This window comes from Oryzias latipes, chromosome 12, assembly GCF_002234675.1.
Source record: "Oryzias latipes chromosome 12, ASM223467v1".
NCBI classification, from domain to species: domain Eukaryota; kingdom Metazoa; phylum Chordata; class Actinopteri; order Beloniformes; family Adrianichthyidae; genus Oryzias; species Oryzias latipes.
Genome location: NC_019870.2, coordinates 15,766,737 through 15,787,170, shown reverse-complemented (window position 1 = coordinate 15,787,170; position 20,434 = coordinate 15,766,737). Strand labels below are relative to the sequence as shown.

General features: G+C 41.3%; 2 protein-coding genes across 2 annotated transcripts; both read right to left on the bottom strand.

Moving 5' to 3' along the window:
- On the bottom strand, positions 1 to 879 carry LOC105355250 (protein AMBP-like). Its single transcript, XM_020707750.1, has 4 exons — positions 705 to 879; positions 447 to 592; positions 286 to 362; positions 1 to 214 (listed from the first exon to the last, which is right to left on the bottom strand). The coding sequence occupies exons 1-4, from the start codon at positions 801 to 803 to the stop codon at positions 144 to 146; spliced, it is 393 nt and encodes a 130-aa protein (XP_020563409.1). The 5' UTR covers positions 804 to 879; the 3' UTR covers positions 1 to 143.
- Positions 880 to 10,840: 9,961 nt separating this feature from the next.
- On the bottom strand, positions 10,841 to 20,434 carry LOC111948288 (protein AMBP-like). The gene is made up of 8 exons (XM_023960467.1): positions 20,244 to 20,434; positions 19,668 to 19,810; positions 19,008 to 19,084; positions 12,585 to 12,701; positions 12,254 to 12,355; positions 12,050 to 12,105; positions 11,217 to 11,304; positions 10,841 to 11,120 (listed from the first exon to the last, which is right to left on the bottom strand). Exons 1-8 carry the CDS (start codon positions 20,361 to 20,363, stop codon positions 10,951 to 10,953), a joined length of 873 nt encoding a protein of 290 aa, XP_023816235.1. The 5' UTR covers positions 20,364 to 20,434; the 3' UTR covers positions 10,841 to 10,950.

The following is a 20,434-nucleotide window of genomic DNA, read 5'->3' as shown; positions in this document are numbered from 1 at the left end:
TGGATTGTCATACTGTAAAAGAAAGTATTGGCTTTTATATAATAATCTGCAATTGCCATTTTAGTATTCAATTTAAATTTTATTAAAATAATGTATAAATTTAAATGAAATGTTTGGTTAATTTCAAACAAATAATAGTATTGCTAAAACATTTTATTGTTTTTTAAATGTTTGAAAAAATAGAAGGTTGGCTGCTCGATGTCTGCTCTGAATCCTACAAAGGAGAAATAATTGGAACATAGCTGGATCATTCTGAGAAGATGCAAAAAACAAAGTCAAACCTACGAGTGACGTGATGGAAGAATCGTCCTGTAGTGTTAGTGAGGAAATAGTTGGTGGAGGTCTCTATGCAGGAGCTGTTCCTATGATCAGAGACATGAACCAACAAGTCCACTAGGCAGAACTTTTTTAAAGTGTGGGCACAAAAAGAAACACATCAGCCTGACCTTGAGGTAGCGGTTGTCATGGTAAAGTTGCTCCCAAAAGGGACATGCTCCAGTTTCAAAGCAACAATCTCAGGGTTTTCCCTTTTCCGTTGCATGTAGTGCGGGCATGTGGACGCCACCGCCACTTCGTACCACCCCCTCATAAACTGTATGAAAGGACAATGCTTTCATGGAGCATCAGAGCATATGCATCTTGGTCACCATGCCAACAACAATGCCTTAATGCTTAAGTTCTTTTTGGAAGTATTTCTCACTCACCTTCTCTAAATCAAATTTATCCTGCAAGACAATTGGAATTTGTTGGGTCCTGGCAGAACCCAGAACCAGAAGAACCATCAGATGTGTAATTTTGGACATCGTGAAGGCCTCTTCTGTCTGCTTAACTGATGACAGAATTCAGATTCTCCATCTGTGTCACACTTGTTTTGAAAATACCCACCCACAACACAAGGAAAGTACACAGCTGAGAGGACAAAGTCCTGATTTTTTTTCTTTCTCTTCCTCTGTTTGGTGCTCTGAATGATCAGAATTACTGGACTTCACGCAAGTCAACAGGAAGGAAACAGCATCGTTATGGGTTTGAATCCAAACCATAATTTTTGATGGGTTGATCTGAGCATGTGCAGAATCAAACTCGTGAACTTTGGTGTTCATGTTGGAAAAAATAGCTCAAAGAATAAAATGTAACTCAACCTTTTCTTTTACTTTACTAAGTAAACACAAACATACGACTAATGCTCATTTAACCCAGTCAGAACATCACCAATTATTTCTGGGACATAGCACAAAAAGAGAAATGGGCCTGTTGCATTGTGGGAAACCAAACTTTGCAAGAAGAAAACAAAAAGACTTATTTTTTAGAATCCGAAAAAGTTAGGCCTTAAAGTTGCATTATTGTCAAACACAAAAATGTGTTCTCCACATTTAACCCAGCATAGAATCTAGCGCTCTCACCTCACAGCGGGAGGGTCCTGGTTCAAATCCCAGCTAAGCCCTTTGTGTGTGGAGTTTGCATGTTGTACTTGTACATCTGGGTTTCCTCCAAGCACTTCTTCCCACAGTTCAAAAACATGCTTCATAGGTTAATTGGTGTCTCTGAATTGCCCCTAGGTGTGAATGCCAGTGTGTGAACCTACAACAGACTGGCAACCTGTTCCTGGTGTACCCCACCTTTGTCCTGGTGGGGTACACCAGTCCATCTCGGTGTCAGACAGTTCTGACAGGATGGAAACAAATGCAATTTTGATTTTTCTACTGGTCCCAGCAACCTTATTGGGATTAAGTGGGTTCTGGAAATTGATTGACATGAATATGACCCTCAATCTGTGTCAAGCAGAAGCTTTTTAGGATCTTTGGTGTGTACCTGCTGCAAACTCAAGGTCTTGATCTCCTTGTTTCAGGCTAGACCACGGTCCTGCAACCTCAGGCTCTGGAGCCACATGCAGCTCCTTTAACTGTCCATTGTAGCTCTACAACTTTGAGGAAAATTACTGACAGGTAGATAAAATAGTAATTTGGAATTCTGGTCAGTTTGTTGTAGATAATAAAGTTTTGTCATTTTTTTCAGATTTTTTTAAACAAAAAATTGGTGTATTTTATTTTAAAGGGAAATTGTATGTTCTGATTTCAAAAATGTTGTACATAGAAAAATATAACACTGTAAATTCTTTTTTTTTTTTTTTAGTATTTTTATTTACTTTTAAGCATAGTTTTTAACAAACACAAACATTGCTCAGCACAACATTGGTCCACAATCGTGTACATTTCTGCAGAAGTGTTTTCCAAATTAAAGTTCCTTTTCATGCCTATGCAAATAAAAATAGATAAGACAAGTAGCAATAACAAAAATAAAGTTAGTCCACGATCACGTTGTTTAGTATTGAAGCAATAGTGAGACTGGTAAAGCAAAAATAAGGGGTCCACGTTTTCATGAAATCACTTTTAGTTGAGTGGAGCAGACAGGTCAAGTACTCAAGAGGAAAGAGTTCAATGATAAGTCTATGCCAGTTTGCTTTGGTTGGAGGTTTGTCACTGATCCATGACAGAAAAATATTTTTACGTGCAGCATATGTTAGGATGTCATACAATCTGCCAGACGTAGAGATGACTTTATCCCTATAACCCAGAAGCAAAGAAACCGGATTCAGGACCAGGGCTGTCCCTAATATTTTTTCCATGTCCTCCAAAATGTCTCTCCAGTATGGTAGGATTTTAGGGCAGAACCAGATACAGTGAGAATAAGTTCCCAGTGAGGATTTACATTTCAAACACATAGGTGACATTTGAGGGTTCATCTAATGTCATCTGTTTGGAGAGATTTGCAGTCTGTGAATAATTTTATATTGTAAGAGCCTGGCATGATTACAAACAGATATTCGTTTTGTCTGGGTCCAAATAACATTCCATGTAACACTGTAAATTCTAATTCTTATAAATATTTGAAAGCTAGTTTTTATAGTATAATAGTGTTATGGCCAGAAAAACATTTTTTAAAAAGGGTTAAAGATTGCAGCCCACTGTACTAGACATTCTTCTGTTGGGCTGCAGATCTCTATTTGTAAATGTATTTACTTGTGGGATTTTAAAACAATGATTTACAGAGTACAGTTTTATTCAAGGGCACAGACATGCAAAACTGGAAGTTATTTTGTTTATTTAACTCTTGACATTGAAAAGGTGTGAGGGCAGAACCCAATTCCCCACAGTTAAGATAACCCTTGTGCTATCCTATGGGGTCAAGATGACCATTGACCTGTCATCCCTACCATGACAAAGGTGAATAAAGGTGGAGAGGATTAATCCATGGACACCAGTGAAGATCACAAATCATTGAAGAATAAAGGTTTAGCGCACTGTCATATTAATATTACATATTATTTTGAAAATCTCACATAATTTCTTGCAGCGCTACATTTATAAATTTGAATCATGTCGACAAAACATGAAATAATTATGTTTGATCCTTTGCCCCTTAATTTTGTATAAGTGAACCCCGTCTATCAAGAAACATTCCAGCAGGGGAAACTAATAACTTTTAACAAGGGTGGGGTCGTTCAGTCTTATTTTCAAATGCAGAGAAGGAATTGTCCCTATTCATCACATGCAAAAGGTGATCCAGGGGAACTGGAGGTTCCCAGGCGTCCACCGGCTCCTTTTCAGTGGGGTCCGTTTCTTTGCATTTGCTGTTATCCGCCTTTGTGTTTACAGTGTTTGTCACAACCTGGCCTACAGTAGTGGGTCTCATTTCTGCAGGGTAGATGACCTTGAGTCTTTGCCTTTTCCCCAAAATGGCATTACCTAATGCTGACTGTTTTCCCTTTTTTAACTTTACTACCCCATTCTGCACCTGTAACCCTTCTGGTAATTGAGTGTCTTGGCCCGGTTCAAACAGTACATCCTGTGTGTCTGTGAGGGTGCCAGTTCGAACAAAAAAATTCACTGTTTTAGTTTGGCCAGCAGGAACAGTCACTGTGTCACAACCCAATTTTACAATGCCTTCTCCCAAGCCAATCTCTCTACTTTGCATCACTTTTAGGAAAACTTCAGTCTTTTTACAATCAAAGGAAAAGGCGGTGCTGACTGCATCACTGATTGCATCAGGAGGTTTTATGCCCATCTGAAGGACCTGTTCAATCACATTAAATCCAATTATGGGTTGATCTGCCACTCCTACTCCGGATGCCACTAACACTGAGACAAGAAGCTCGATTTTCGAACAAGTGTCTGTTGGAAGTTTAAAAGTAACCTCCACCCACCCAGAAAATGGAATTGGTGTCTGGTTTACTGCCCTCCCATCCAACAAATCTGGACCAACTAACTCTGCTAGATCCCTGACTGCTGTGTTTGGCATGTTGCGTTGTCTCCAAGTCTCATTTATGAAGCAGACCTGCGACCCTGTGTCCCACAAAGCTTTTGTCTCCACATCATTAAGTGAGCAGCTAATCATATATTTTTTTCCAATCAGGTTGAGAAGCTGTGATCTGCGATTTGGGGACAGTAGATTGACACTAAAGGTTTCTTTTTCCAGTTGACTCTGTTGTAGCTGCCAACCTTGCCTCTAAATTCTGAATGCTGTTACTAGCTGGTAAAGCTATTGTGTCTCAGCTTGTGTAGGTCTGTTGATGACAGTGCTAGCAGCCGTTTTCTTGCCCTTTACCTTGTGTTTTTCCATATCTGCAGTCCCGTGACAATTGGCCACTCCTCCCACATTTGAAACAGTGGTCGCATTGCTCTCCATTATTAGCAGACTGACATCTCTTGCACCGTCATTTCCTGTTCCTGCTCGGTGAGACTCACAAATGGCTTTCTTTATCTCTTCCATCTCCCCTTTAAGCTGTGTTACCATGTGAAGAAGCTCTGATTCTGTGTGTGTTGTGTTTGGCATTTCGGTTGTTTTACCTTTTGTCGTTGCAGAAAGACATGGGCGGCTATTCACACTGGCCACTGCCGTGTCTGGACCTGCGTGGGTTTCCACTCTGACTTCTTTGACTCTGGGTTCTTTGACGTGCTTTTTGAACTTTTGCTTTCTTTCCCATTTAAGACTAGCAGCTGCATTTATTTTGGCTATCAGTTGCTCATCAGTAACAGCTGGATCCTCCAAATAGCGCATGAGTTGGTATTTTATATCAACACTCAACAGTCCAGTTTCCACAGCCCTCGGGAACTTTCTCTGAATCAACTCTGGGCTGTACTGTTCTTCTGCACCAGGCTCTTTTGATGCAAGCAATAGTCTTTCTTTTAACTCAATGGCCCGAAACAAAAAGTTCTGTGGTGACTCGTAACATTCTTGGGTGAGATTGATCAAGCAATTGTAAAGATCAGTTGAACTGTCCTCTTTATAATGTCCACGCAGGATTGTCCGCAACTGTGAGAGGGTGAGGTCTGACTTTATCTCCAGCATATCACGCAAGCTGAGACCAGGACTCACTGCTCTGACAATCGCTTCAATGATATCAGCCTCACTTTGATTATTTTTTTAAACCCATGTCAATCTGGTGGATGAGTTTTGAATAAGACAATTTGTCCTTTTGTCCCCGCTCTCCAATCTGGCCATTAATCCGAAACTCTTTTCTAATGGTCACTTCAGGGAGAGTAGGAGCTGGGGGGACCACGTGCTGCGTCAGACTCTGGTGACTTTGTGCTTGGCCTGTCCTACTCATTGTTAATTTGGCCATTTCTGCTTCAATCCGTTAAATTGATTCCACAAAACTTTCCTGCAGAGCAGCATATTGCTTTTGTAAACTTTAAAGGGCTTCAGCATCATGATTTGTGTCTGTGGTTTGCAGAGGGCAGTGGTGGGGAAGGCTGCAGTGTGGCTGGTTTATCCTCATTAGCATTGGTGATTATCTTTAGCAGAAAAGCGCAAGCGGTGTATTCCTTTTCCCTTTCAACAATGTTTTCAACTTCCTCACTTATTAATCTTAAGAGCGTGTGCTTTTTGGATAACAGTCCCGGGTCAATCTTGGCAAAAGAGCATACCTTCTGTAGCTGCTCAGGCTGTAGCTGCAACAAGGCCTCGCTTAGCTTGTCCTGTAGCTGCTCCAACTCCATCGAACTCTTTTCCTTTCAGTCCAACTCACATGCTGTCCACGCACAGCTTAACCATCCTCTGCTACCAAATTTTGTTGCACTCTTGAAAGAGATGAGGAGGCTGCTTGGTAGATTTCAGGCAACTTCACTTTCCTTTCTCGTTTCAGCTCACAAACCACGAACGCTGCTAACGTGCTGATCTCTCTATGGAGATTTTAGGTTTGAGAGTTTTAAAGAGAGAGAAAATATTGTAATGACCCAACGGGTACGGCACTATGGCCGAGCTGCTAATAAAGCGGCTTCATTGGAGAGCTTTCTGTGCCCCATACACCACACGACCCCAGACAGTCTCAGAGAGGAAGAAATAGGTAGAGAAGCAAAGTCTCCTTTTCAGCATCAACGCCCATTTATTTGAACACACCACAAACAGCCAAACAGCATGGATTTCACTTGTGTTCCCAGCCCTCTCACTCATGGTTTTCACATCGAAATTCCCCACATCCCATAAGTCTTAGGGGCTGAAGGTGGGGCTAACCCCTAGGTCGCTACATTATTAATATCCTTTGGGAACAAGTGTGTAATAGTAAAAAGTTTTACTGTCATGGCTAGCTGGACAAACAAACCCAGACGCTGAAACCCGGGAGAAGACACAGGTGAGTTTGGAAGTAAATAGAAGAGTTTTAATTTTCGGTTCTTGGTTTAGCAGGTTGTAGGCGAAGCTGTAGCATCCGAGAGGAACCCACGACGAGGGAGGATAGTTTCTGCGGCCCGTGGCGTCACTGGTGAATACAACCTTGAGGCTCGTGGCATGACAGGAGGAATACTGAGGCTTGGATCCGGAAACGAAGATGACTCAGGTGACCACTCGTAGTAATGGAATCCTGAGAACAAGAGGGAAAGCAAGACTTAGGCAAGAGCTTAACAACAGTGGCTATGAACAAGGCGACCATACTATGCACCATAAAGGAGCAACGAACTGGCGATGAATACTGGTCCTGGATCTCCTTTTGAAGGCAGGCAGGTGATGAGGTGAGTGGACGCAGCAGTGTAGAGTCAGGGGCCAAGCAGAGAGGGGAGGAGAACTGACAGAGGCACCATGACAGTGCCCCCCCCCCCTCAACGTCTACCTCCAGGCGGTCCAGGGCTGCGATCCGGGTGGGCCCGGTAGAAGTCCTCAATGAGCGAGAGATCCAAAACGAGCGAGCGAGAGAACCAAGAGCGCTCCCCCGGACCGTAACCCTCCCAGTCGACCTGAAACTGGAATCCGTGACCCCTACGCCGGACATCCAAAAACCCGGCTGACCGTAAAGGCCGGGGCACCATTGATGATACGGGCGGGCGGTGGGGACTGTCCAGAACTGGCTTAATGTGTGAGACATCGAAAGACTGGTGTACCTTGAGCACCTTAGGCAGACAGAGAAGGATGCAGGTAGGGTTGACAATTTTGTCAATGGCGTAGGGTCTAATGAAACGAGGAGCCAGTTTCCGTGAGGAGGCTTGAATGGGAATATTACGAGTCGAGAGCCAGACCCTCTGTCCTGGTTGGTAATCGGGTCCCACCACCCTGCCTTGATTGGCGAGGTGGCAGTTTCTCTCCTTGGTGCGGAGGAGAGCAGCCCTAGTCTGGTGCCAAATGCGTTGACAGCGCTGAAGGTGGTGTTGGACTGAGGGCACCGCCAGATCGAGTTCCTGTGATGGAAACAGAGGTGGTGAGTACCCGAGGGCGGCCTTGAACGGGGAAATCCCAGTAGCGGTGGAGGGATGAATATTGTGGGCATACTCGATCCAGACTAGAAACAGGGACCAGTCCTGCTGGTTCTGTCCCGCCAGACAGCGAAGGGCTGCCTCCAGTTTCTGGTTCGCTCTCTCTGCTTGGCCATTAGATTGTGGGTTATAACTGGAAGAGAGAATGACCGTGGCCCCCAAGGCAGTGCAGAAAGCCTTCCAGACCTGGGAAATGAACTGGGGAGTCTGAGACTATGTCAGAGGGGATCCCATGATGACGGAAAACATGGTTGACAATGACATTGTCAGTCTCAGTGGCATTAGGTAGTTAGGGTAATGGGATGAAATGAGCCATCTTGGAAAACCGGTCAATAACAGTAAATATTGCAGTATTACCTTGAGAGGGGGGTAAACCAATAAAGAAATCAATAGCCAGGTGAGACCAGGGACGATTTGGAGTGGTCAGAGGATGAAGGAGTCCGGCAAGAGCAGAGGATGAAGATTTAGAATGGGCACACGTAGGACATGCAGAGATATATTCACAGATGTCCTTGTCCATAGAGGGCCAGAAGAACGTCCTCCGAATCAGGATGAGAGTACGGTGTACCCCTCCGTGACATGCCCCTCGGGAAGAGTGTCCCCAGGAGATGATGTCGGATCGGAGTGATGGAGGAACGAGCAGGGTGCCCCTGGGAACAGGAGGAGGATTAGGTTCCTAACCTTGGGCTTGTAAGACTTTATTTTCCTTAATAAATAAAAAATAAGATCAAGTCAAATGAATTACACATTCACAAATCACAGGTGTAGAAAGGGGATATTACTCGACTGGCTTTTTCACCGCTACCTGTCCAGTCTAAAAGCACAATCATATCTATCTATGATTGGGAGAAACAACAATATACAGCTTTTGTAGATTTTTTTCCCCAACTGGCGGAAAACCGCCCAATCTGGCAACACTGATTGTAACCCTGATTAAGTTTAGATGTTCACTCATACATCTTATGTACAGTACCCTTACTCAGACACTAGGGGGAGACACCCTTTTTGAGAGACGTTTCCTAAAGTGTCAAGGAAGGAGGAAGCTTTTTCTCATTGTTTTTCTTTGATCTGCGACGACACTGCTAGATGACGAGACATCGTGCTACTTGAAAAAATCATATGCAACTTGGCACTGATCCAGACACTGGAAAATCGTTTTAAGGATTCAAGATAGTCTGTTTGAATGAAAAGATATCTATGAATATCACTATGAATATCACTATGAAATACTCACCATTTATTAGCAACAGCATAACAATGTTATCAAAATGAATCCATATAATTATTGTACTTTAAAAGTGTTGAAATTACATCAAATGCAGACATTCACTTGTATATTTAGTTTTAAACATATTGTAGTAGACTGAGCTTAACTGGGTGGCTGTTGGGTCGCGTTATAAATTCCGAAGTTCATGAAAGGCATCATGCAGAGATCAGATTGGCCCTCAGTTCTGTCGCTTAGCCTGTCGCTGAGGAGTTTGGACCAATGGGGTTCAGCTATGGGCCAAATAAGGGAAATGGGAGGAATGAAGCGGCATGAGGGAATATAAAGTTGGGAGAAGCGCTCTCGTCTTGTCTTGGCGGGAGAGATTTAGGAGTTGATGAATTAATTGTACGCGTTTGTTAATGTCTACAGTAACCAGAATAAAGAACCCTAAAAGAGGTTAAGTCTCCGTGCCTCAGTGTGGGAAAGGAACACTACATCAATGTATGGCTCTTTCGAAATTCTTCTTTCTCTTTCGGCTTTTCCCATCAGGGGTCGCCACAGCGAATCATCGTTTTCCACCTCACTCTATCATGAACATCTTCTACCCTAACATTAGCCAACTTCATGTCCTCTGTTAAGACATCCATATATCTCTTCTTTGGCCGTCCTCTTGCCCTCCTGCCAGGCAGCTCCATCTCCAACATCCTTCTACCAAAATATCCACTATCCCTCCTCTGAACATGTCCAAACCATCTCAGTCTGGCTTCTCTGACTTTGTCGCTAACACAGGCAACATGAGCCGTCCCTCTGATGTACTTGTTCCTTATCCAGTCTAACCTGGTCACTCCTAAGGAGAAACTCAACATCTTCATCTCCGCTACCTCCATATCAGCCTCTGGTCTCTGTCTCACTGCTACCGTCTCTAACCCATAGAGCAGAGCTGGTCTCACCACTGTCTTGTACACCTTTCCTTTGAGTCTTGCTGACACTCTTCTGTCACACAACACTCCTGACACTTTCCTCCACCCGCTCCAACCTGCCTGCACTTGCCTCTTCACCTCCTTTTCACACTCCCCATCACACTGAACTGTTGACCCCAAGTACTTAAACTCCTGCACCTTCTTCACCTCAGCCCCCTGTAACCTAACGCTTCTACCTTGATCCCTCTCGGTCAGACACATGTATTCTGTCTTACTATGACTGACCTTCATGCCTCTTCTTTCCAGAGCAAACCTCCACCTCTCTAGCTGTTCCTCCACCTGCTCTCTACTCTCACTGCAAATTACAATGTCATCCGCAAACATCATTTTCCAGGGAGAATCCTGTCTTACCTCGTCTGTCAGCCTGTCCATCAGCATAGCAAACAAAAAGGGACTTAAAGCTGAACCTTGTTGTAGTCCCACCTCCACCTTGAACTCCTCTGTCTGACCTACAGCACATCTCACTAACGTCATACTTTCGAAATTACATTTAAAAATATGTGCCGTTTATGGCTCTCTCGGCCAAAAAGGTTCCCGAACCCCTGCTCTATAGCAAGCCCCTTATATTTTGATTTTTACTTTTGCTTTGCTGTAAACATGATTTTCAAGTTTAGATTATAAAAAAATTAAATCTGAAATTTTTCTTCAGTGTCATATGTTCATTGGATTGTCATAATGCACAAGAGAGTTTTGGCTTTTATATAATAATCTGCAATTGCAATTTTATTATTCAATTAAGATTTTATTAAAATAATGTATAAATTTAAATGAAATATTTGGTTAATTTCAAACAAATAATAGTGTTGCTAAAATTTTTTATTGTTTTTTAAATGTTTGAAAAAATAAAAGCTTGGCATAATAAAATCTTGTTTGTTTATGTAAAATTATTAGGTGTAGTAACAAAAAAGCATTCATTAGAGTAGAACATGATCTTTTTTAATGTGCAGTAATTATATTGGTTCAACATGTTTTTACGCGTAACCAATGTCCATGATTTTTATGTAAATCCAACAGATCTTTTTTTTCAGTAAGGGCGACATCTCCGTAGACACTCTTGTTCAGTTTCGAAGTTGTTCTGGTTGCCATTGCAGCATCCGTAGATGAAGATCTCACACCTCCTCTTCTTGAAGTTGTAGAAATAACGCTCGGAATAACATTCACACGGCCCAGGATCTGGATCTAGTGTACACACATCTGTGGAAGCAGATGGAAGGGAAACCAAAACAGAGATTTTTTTAATGTATTCTCATCACAAACGTGTTTAAATGTGACATGACATGATGTCTGTACCAGAATCATTGAACAGAGAGGAAGCCTCATCCTCAAAAGCTTCCAAGTCTGCTGGAGACAAAGAGGGCACCACCGGTCTCCTCCCCCTCTGCAGACAGGCAACACGTCAAGTCAGTCAGAGTTAGCAGAAAAACTCAGAATAGGGAAGGCCTCCTGGAGAAGAGGCACACATCTTCAACTTGAAAAACTAGTCCAAAGAACTTTCTCTGCTAGAGTCTCTGCAGAGATCAGTGAGAATTTGGCAACTTAAAACGAAAGTGTTTTTAAAAGAAAAAAGAGAGATCACATTCATCATTAAACATTTATTTTTAAACTCAACAGGTATAGCTACAGTCCAACCTGAAGTTTGTCATACCCTTTGGAAAAATTTTTCCTTAGTTGTTTTTCTTTCATCGGGGAGAATCTTCCAGATTGGAAAAAGGACAAGCAAATTTTAGGGGAAAATAAGATGATGTACAAGAACCACCATTAAAAATAATGCCAGGGATGGGAAGAATTTTGGGCCTAACTGTAAAAAGTAAAAAAAAATTTCTGTTTTATTTTAATTCCACTTAGTTGTTACAGAAATGTTTTTACAGAGAGTAGAATTGAGTTAAAAGCAGTTAACCCTTGTGCTATCTTAGATGACCCCACCCTTGCATTGACATGTTCTCCCTACCATGACAAAGGTGGATAAAGGTGGAAAGATTTCATGTAATCCACGGACACCAGTGAAGATCACAAATCATTGAAGAAAAAAATGGTTCAGCGCACTGTCTAGTGGGTCTAGATGACCGAACTCCCAATGTTAAAGTGCCTAGGATAGCACAAGGGTTAATCAAAATAGTTTCTACCTGAGGGTTTTGCTGGGATTCTGGCTCTGTGACCGGCTTTTCAGGAACACATATACCTGCAAACAAAAAATTCAAACATTTCCACCATACTGCCAAATACATTTTTTAAACCTTGTGATACTACTTATAATGAATGTTACAAACCGTTTTTTTGTTGTGTTTTTTTTATAAATCTGATACAATCTCAGTCAAAACAGTCTTCACCTTTGTCTTCTTTGATGATGATGTTGTCTTCACCCAGTTGCTGCTCTTTGACCAGTGTTTTAAAGTCTTCCAACACAGTGGGCCTCACAGTCATGGTTCGACCTGAGAAAGAAAAATAATTCTAGCATTTATGCAGTTTTATCCTGTGTCCTTAAGTTGTGTGGAACATGAAGAAGTTAAAGCTAACATTTTTGACTATCATCAAGAACAGAAATGCGTCTCTAAAATGTCTCAAATTTAACTTTAAATTGTGTTATAAATCCTTCAATTGTGTTATAAATCCTAACAATCTGCTTTATTTTCCCCTCTCTAAAGGGAATAAATAACTTACTGTAAAGCCTGAGTGTAGTTATCCTTTCACCCGTGAGCCTAATCTTGATCATAATCATGACAGCATATTCATCGTAGTTTGTGTGGAGCACATAGGCGTCCACATTAGCTCCCGTCCCTGAAAGACAAACAGCAAAGGCAAGAATTGATCAGAAATTCTGTTCATTTTCTGCAAACAGACCAGAAGATAATTCGATTCAATTCAATTTTATTTGTATAGCCCAAAATCACAACAACAGTCGTCTCGATGGGCTTCGAAGTAAAACATGAAATCAAAAGGATCACGAATACAAAGAGTTCAATAGAAAAATACTAAAATGAACTAACAAACTGACTAAGCTATACTGGCATCCCTGTCCTTAGACCCCCCTTCGCGGTAAGGAAAAACTCCCAAAAAAAACAGATTCCGGAAAAAACGAAGAAACCTCAGGGGTGCCCACATGAAGGAGGGATCCTCCCCCAGGACGGACAGGCGATTTACCAGAAATCTTAGAGAAGAATTAACTTATCTAAATCTACAACTACATATATAAAAGTCCAGCAGACGAGCTTCATCCAGCTGTGGTAGGGGGGACAGTCAAAGGCGCGAGTCGAGCCAGAGACAGGAACCACAGCCAGGTGTAGGAGCAGGAGCAGAGACGAGGTACTCGGTCAGGTACAGAGCAGAGACGAGCCAGAGGCAGGATCCACAGCCAGGTGTAGGAGCAGGAGCAGAGGCGAGGTAAACGGTCAGGTACAGGAGGACGGATGAGCCAACTGGAGTCTGGAAACACTCCCACTCCCCAGGAGGGGAGAGGGAAAGAAGGACAATACATGAATCGCATTGCACAAAACAGAGGCATGGAGAACTAAATGATGAATAATAATCAAAAATAGAGGAGAGGAAGGGTAGAAGTAGATTAGAAAAGAGGACAGAACCCCAGTGCACCATAGTTACCCCAGCTTCAACTTCTAGCAGCCTTTTGAAACAAATAGTTATTATTAAGTTTAATTTAAACAAATTAACATTAATTTAAATAATCTCTGAATACTAACTAGTCTGACAATAAGCCTGTCCAAAGAGGAATGTTTTCAGTCTAACTTTGAATGTAGAAACTGAATTGGCCTCTCTTACATGAGCTGGGAGCTTATTCCCTAAGACAGGGGCTTGGTGGCTAAACGCTCTACCTCCAACCGTACTTTTACTAATTCTAGGAACCACAAGCAGTCCTGCATTTTGGGAGCGAAGTGTTCTTATTGGATGATAAGGGACTATGAGGCCCTTAATATAGGACGGGGCCATTCCATTTAAGGCCTTACAGGTTAACAGGAGGATCTTGAACTTGATTCTAGAATCAACTGGGAGCCAATGGAGCGAAACTAACACAAGAGTGATGTGATCTCTTCTGCTAGTTCCAGCTAACAATCAAGCTGCTGCATTCTGAACAAGCTGGAGACTTCTTAAGGAACCCTTAGGACACGCTGCTAACAAGGAGTTACAGTAATCCAGCCTCGACGTAACAAATGCATGGATGAGTTTTTCAGCATCACTCTTAGAAAGTATATTTCTGATCTTAGCAATATTCCGCAGGGGAAAAAAGGCAGTTCTACATGCCTAAGACATGTGAGCCTTAAATGATAAATCCTGGTCAAATAAAACCCCAAGGTTTCTAACTGTGGAATTAGGGGCTATACTTATGCCATCCAGGGAGACTATCTGAGCAGACAGAGCATCTCTGAGGTTTTTAAGACCTAGTTTAATGAACTGAGTTTTTTCTGGGTTCAAGAGGAGGTAATTAATTGTCATCCAGGTCTTGATGTCACTGATGCAGGCGTTCAGTTTCTCTATCTGGTCATTCTGGTCAGGCTTCATGGATAAATACAACTGCGTATCGTCGGCATAACAATGAAAATTAATGCTGTGTTTCCTGATTATGTTTCCTAGGGGTAGCATATAAAGCGTAAACAGGATTGGTCCCAAGACTGACTCTAGGATTTTAGAAATAAAGGGCAGGTTTGATATCGGTCTATAGTTGGCCAAGATGCTAGGATCCAAACTGGGCTTTTTCAGAAGAGGTTTAACAACTGCATATTTAAAAGACTGTGGCACGTAACCCGTTTCCAGAGAGGTATTTATCATTGTTAATATGGGATCATTAATTAGGGGAAACGTTTCTTTAAAAAGTCTTGCGGGAATTGGGTCTAACAGACACGTTGAGGATTTGGAGGACGTGATAATTGATGTTATTTCCGCTTGATCCACAATAGTGAAGCAGTCTAATGTTACAGAGGTTTCTATGGATGCCTCCATTTCTACCGCTTCAGCCTGTTCTGTTGCTGATAGTAGGAATAACTTGATTTAACTTATGTCTAATATTTGAGATTTTACTATTGAAAAATGTAAGAAAATCATCAGAGCTGAGAGAAACAGGAACATGTGGTTCTACTGAGCTCTGACTGCGAGTTAATTTAGCAATAGTGCTAAAAAGAAATCTTGGATTGTTTCCATTCTCTGATATTAAGGTTGAATAGTACTGGCTTCTAGCTCTACGCAGAGCTTTTTTATAATTTAATAGGCTATGTTTCCAGATATCCAGAGACTGCTCTGAACCGGAGCGGCGCCATTCTCTTTCCAACTTACGGGTTTCTTGTTTAAGAGAACGAGTTTCAGCGTTAAACCACGGTGCTACTCGGTTTTGTCTAACGAACTTAGGTTTCAAGGGGGCAACAGCATCAAGTGTACTCCTGAGGGCTTGTAAGGCATCATTAACAAAGTGGTCATTTATACTAGGACTGATACTATGGGAGCTGGTCTCAGAGAATTTTCTCAGAATATCACTAAGTACTGGTTGAACTGTGTGTTTAAACTCAGACACAGAACGCTCAGTTAAGGTTCTTCTAAGCTGTTTCTTATTCACTGGGGCAGAAGGATGTTCCAGTGTAAACCGGAAGGTAATCATAAAGTGATCAGAAATGATGGGGTTAAGAGGAAGGACACTCAGCTGGTTGATCTCTATACCATGGGTTAAAACAAGGTCCAGGGTGTGCTTATGACAGTGAGTGGGTTCATTCACACTTTGAGTGAAACCAACATCATCTAATAAAGCTGCAAAAGCATTTCCTAGACCAGTGTTTTTCAACCAGTGTGCCGCGGCACACTAGTGTGCCGTGGGAGATGGTCAAGTGTGCCGTGAGAAATTGCCCTCATTAACTGATCTAAAAGCAATTACCATCTCCAGGAAATCAGCTCTTTGTTCATCCAAACAGGCCCTGATAAAACACTGAGAAGTTAAGAATATGAAATATAATAAAATTATTTTTTCTTTGTGTTTATTTGATTCTATTAAAGACATTTTGATAAGAATAACGGGATACCGCGATTTAGCTGCAGCTATAACTGTGTAAGGAAAGTCCCGCCCCTTTAACTGTCTCCACCAATCATTCTTGAAGGCTTAATCACATGTCATCAGTCTGACCAATCAGAAGTGGTTAAAGTATTCACTTCCTTGTTTCGATTTAGCGCAAAAAAAGTCTCTCTGTTCTAACAAAAATACCAGCTAAAGCTCGTCTTTAGCGGTGTAGCTTTCCACAGAATCTGGTATCAGACTGGAACAAGTGAACAAAACCATGAAGCTCAAAGACGCTGGTCTTTCTGCGGTCGGCGGATTACGGGCACTACATCTCCCATGATGCAGTAAAGTGACTGTCTTAGCGCACAATGAGTCTCTCCTCTTAACGTCTTAAAACAACGAACACACATCAAACAGTTTTTGAATCTTTTGACTGAATTTTTAATACATCTTTTAGAAAAAACAGCTGCAGCTTCCAGCGTTTTCTGCAACAATTATCACAAAAATGCATGTGAGATTGCAGAGCGGCTGTAGATCAATACAGACTGAGCTTTTTCTTTTTTTTTTTATTTATCTATTTTTTTGGATGCTGGTGTGCCGCGGGATTTTTGTCAAGGTTAAAGTGTGCCGTGGCTCAAAAAAGGTTGAAAAACACTGTCCTAGACAGTCACTGGGGTCATCAACATGAATATTAAAATCCCCTATTATTATAGTTTGATCAGAATCTAAGACAATAGTCGATAGGAAGTCGGAAAACTCAGTTAAAAATTCTGAATATGGGCCGGGGGGGGGTACGATAAATAATTATGAGTAAAACAGGTTTTGGAGTTTTCCTGTTTGGGTGACTTAAAGACAATATGATGCTTTCAAATGAATTATAAGCATTTTTAACTTTAGGGCTGAGAAGTAAGCTAGACTGTGATATTACTGCCAAACCACCTCCTTTCCCTGAAATCCTGGATTTCTGATAGTTAGCATAAGTGTGTGTGTGTGTGTGTGTGGGGGGGGGGGGGGGGGGGGGGTTGCTTCATTCAATCTAACATACGTTGGAGCCAAGTTTCTGTTAAGGCTAAAAGACTAAGGTTGTTATCAATGATCAACTCATTGACTAAGAGGGACTTGGAGGAAATGGATCGAATGTTTAATAAACCGCATTTAATGACATCATAATTCTGCTTGTGAGTACTGCTGTCAGTCACTGTAAGGTTTCTATGACGCGCTCCTTTCATTTGTCTTTCAGCACATAAGCTAAAGCTCGAACCTCCTTGACTTTCCCTTCATGGGTTTTGCACCGGCACTAACCCTAAGGGAGGCTCAGAGGAGCGTTTTACACTGCTGTCTCTGGATTGTCAAGTTGACAGACTAAAGCTAGCAGAAATGTTTCTAGAAAGAAGAGCGGCACCGTCCCGAGTGGGATGGACGCCGTCTCTCCGCATGAGACCGGGCTTCCCCCAAAACGCGCTCCAATTATCCACAAAACCACCGCCGTTTTCTGGGCACCATCTAGAAAGCCAGCGGTTAAATGATGAAGAGCGGGTGTACATTTCATCATTGACTAAGTTCGGCAGGGGACCAGAGAAAATTACAGTGTCGGACATCGTCTTAGCCAGTTTACTACGGTGGCCCAGAAGGGTCACCTTTCTGTTAGGTAGTTAGCTGCTCAGCCCAGTAGAAATTTCAGAATAAAAGCACTTCAATTGCTGCTTTACTTCCGTTGTGAGTTAATGTGTTGTGAGGTAAGTTAATGTGTTGTGTTGTGACCCTTCTGGGCCATGAGTTAATGTGTTGTGTTGTGAGTTAATGTGTTGTGTTGTGAGTTATTGTGTTGTGTTGTGAGTTAATGTGTTGTGTTGTGAGTTATTGTGTTGTGTTGTGAGTTATTGTGTTGTGTTGTGAGTTATTGTGTTGTGTTGTGAGTTAATGTGTTGTGTTGTGAGTTATTGTGTTGTGTTGTGAGTTATTGTGTTGTGTTGTGAGTTAATGTGTTGTGTGTTAAGTTAATGTGTTGTGTGTAAAGTTAATGTGTTGTGTGTAAAGTTAATCTGTTGTGTGTAAAGTTAGTGTGTTGTGTGTAAAGTTAGTGTGTTGTGTATAAAGTTAATGTGTTGTGTTGTGACCCTTCTGGGCCACCGTAGTTTACACACCGAAGTTACGTTTAACTTAACCACCTCTGATTGTCTCCGTCGGGCATCATTACCGCCTGCGTGAATCACGACTCGACGGAACCTGGACTTACTCTGAGCGGACATCCTAAGGTTCCCCTCGATAATGAACAGACTGTGAGAAAGCAGCTTTTTAAAATCAGAAGAGCAAGATGTTGCAGATTTCTATTATGTTAGGGCATCAGAAACAGACACAAAATACTAGCCTACTTCTGCAAGGTATTAAAACATTTTTGCTTTTGTTTGTTTTTTATTTTTTAAGTTTAAATTTTAACATAAAAAGGTAAAACTGATGCCGTATAGGGTTTAGTTTTTCATTTATATCTATGGTAAAACCATTTTAAAATATTGGACAGATGGAGGCTGCATGGGGTCCGTTTGTTTTGTATAGGGCCATTTTGAAGTCATGCTGCTTGCCTTCATAGGATAATACTCATTATGTCTCAAATACCACCCTATCTGTAAACAGGAAAGAAGGTGGGGTAAACAAGTCTGACAGTTGAAAAAAACAGGTTCAAACTATTTCTTTTTTTTGTGCGAAAAAGCTTCTGATAGTTTACTGGGTAAATGGTCTTGGCTCCAAAGTGTTACTTTTTAACCCTTGTGCTATTCTAGGCACGTTAACATTGGGATTTGGGTCATCTAGACCCACTAGACAGTGCACTGAACCTTTTTTCTTCAATGAATTTTGGCACTGGTGTCTATGGATTACATGAAATCCTCTCCACTTTTATCCACCTTATTCATGGTAGGGAGAACACGTCAATAGTTATCTTGACCCCATAGGATAGCATAAGGGTTAAATGGGCTTTAACCCAGAAATCAGACAATATTTCTGCGTTGTATAAAACAGTTCTGAAAAAAATGATCACACTTATGGTTTAAGGTTGTGTACAGGTCAAATGAGACAAAAAGAAAACAGATGTTTCATACGGTTAACATTGTAGAAAAATCGTCCGTGGGTGCTGGTCAGCTCAAGATCTTGAACAACCTCCCTACAAATCCCATATCTGCACAAACACACACATACATGCATCCTAAGTGAAGAACCAGTCATTTACTGGCAGCTTCCTGTCTTTAGGTCAATGTTTGTAAGTTCTAGTTGTGTGTATATTTGATGTAGAGCTCCAGAAATCCAATGTGTCAGTAAATTATGTGCAGAGGGAAAATAAACAACATATGAGAAGGCAGTATGTGAACAGGAGTGTTAAATTGAATAAACACTCAAAATAACTCCAATAATTTAGATTAAAATTGACACCTTTTGACATCAAAAGCCATTAAGAAGCCATTTTTACCTTAATTGTAAACTGCAAACTAATGTTTTAACATTAAATAATACTATTGGTAATGCAAAAATAAAGCGTGAGAGTGGCTAACACTTTATTGAATAGTTAATTAATGCTTAATTACACATTAACTAACATTAATAAAGTGATCCGATTTTTTTACAGATTTTTCTTGTTTCAAATTTATGAGTCCCAAAGGACAAAGTTACATCCCAAGTTGCCTCTGCTACTATAATTTGCTTTAATGTCCCCAGAGAAACACAGGGAATGACTGATGAGCCTTGGTAAGCATTTTCATACAAACCTGAGCACAGTTCGGGTCGTCTTGAGCTTCGTGTCAACAGCACTTTTCTGCACCAGCAGTTTACCTATAGCTGTATTTTGCTTGTGCTTTGGGACGTCAGGACTCGTAGTTACCAAGGCAACGTCATACCATGTTCCCAAAAACTGTCAGGGAGGGAAACGTGACATAAATAAAGGTTTGCTTTATGATGTCAAGGAAGCTAAATGAAGAAGAACATAAAGTTGTCCAAAAAGTGCAAGAAAAATGCAAACGAGAAAATAAACATTTCAGATATTTGTTCTGAAAGTGTTTGTCTCACCTGAACTAAACTTTAACTTTTTTTTGGACATGAAGCAAACTTTGCATTGAAGTTAAAAATGAATTGTTTACACTAATTATGTAATCATGTTTTTCTTCTTGAAAATGAGTCCTAAAACTAAAGCAAACAGCTATTTTCGCTTAAACATGAACAAAATTACGTTATACAGAAAAGACGTTGTTGTTTTTTTTAACAGGAGCAGATATCCATATACCTGGCCAATAGTTAATACGTAATATTTTTAATAATCACAAAATGTAATCAGGACAATCTCTCACCTTCATCAAAACAAAGTTCTCCTGTGTTGGGTAAAGAGGATCTGGAATAATTGGAAGCCCCTGGAGGGTCTGGCTCCATCCCAGTGCCAGTAGAAAAATTAAAACTGCATTTGTTTCCATCCTGTCAGAACTGTCTGACACTGAAATGGACTCTGGGCATGCTAGGTCTGTGGGCCGTGTTTATGTACCCT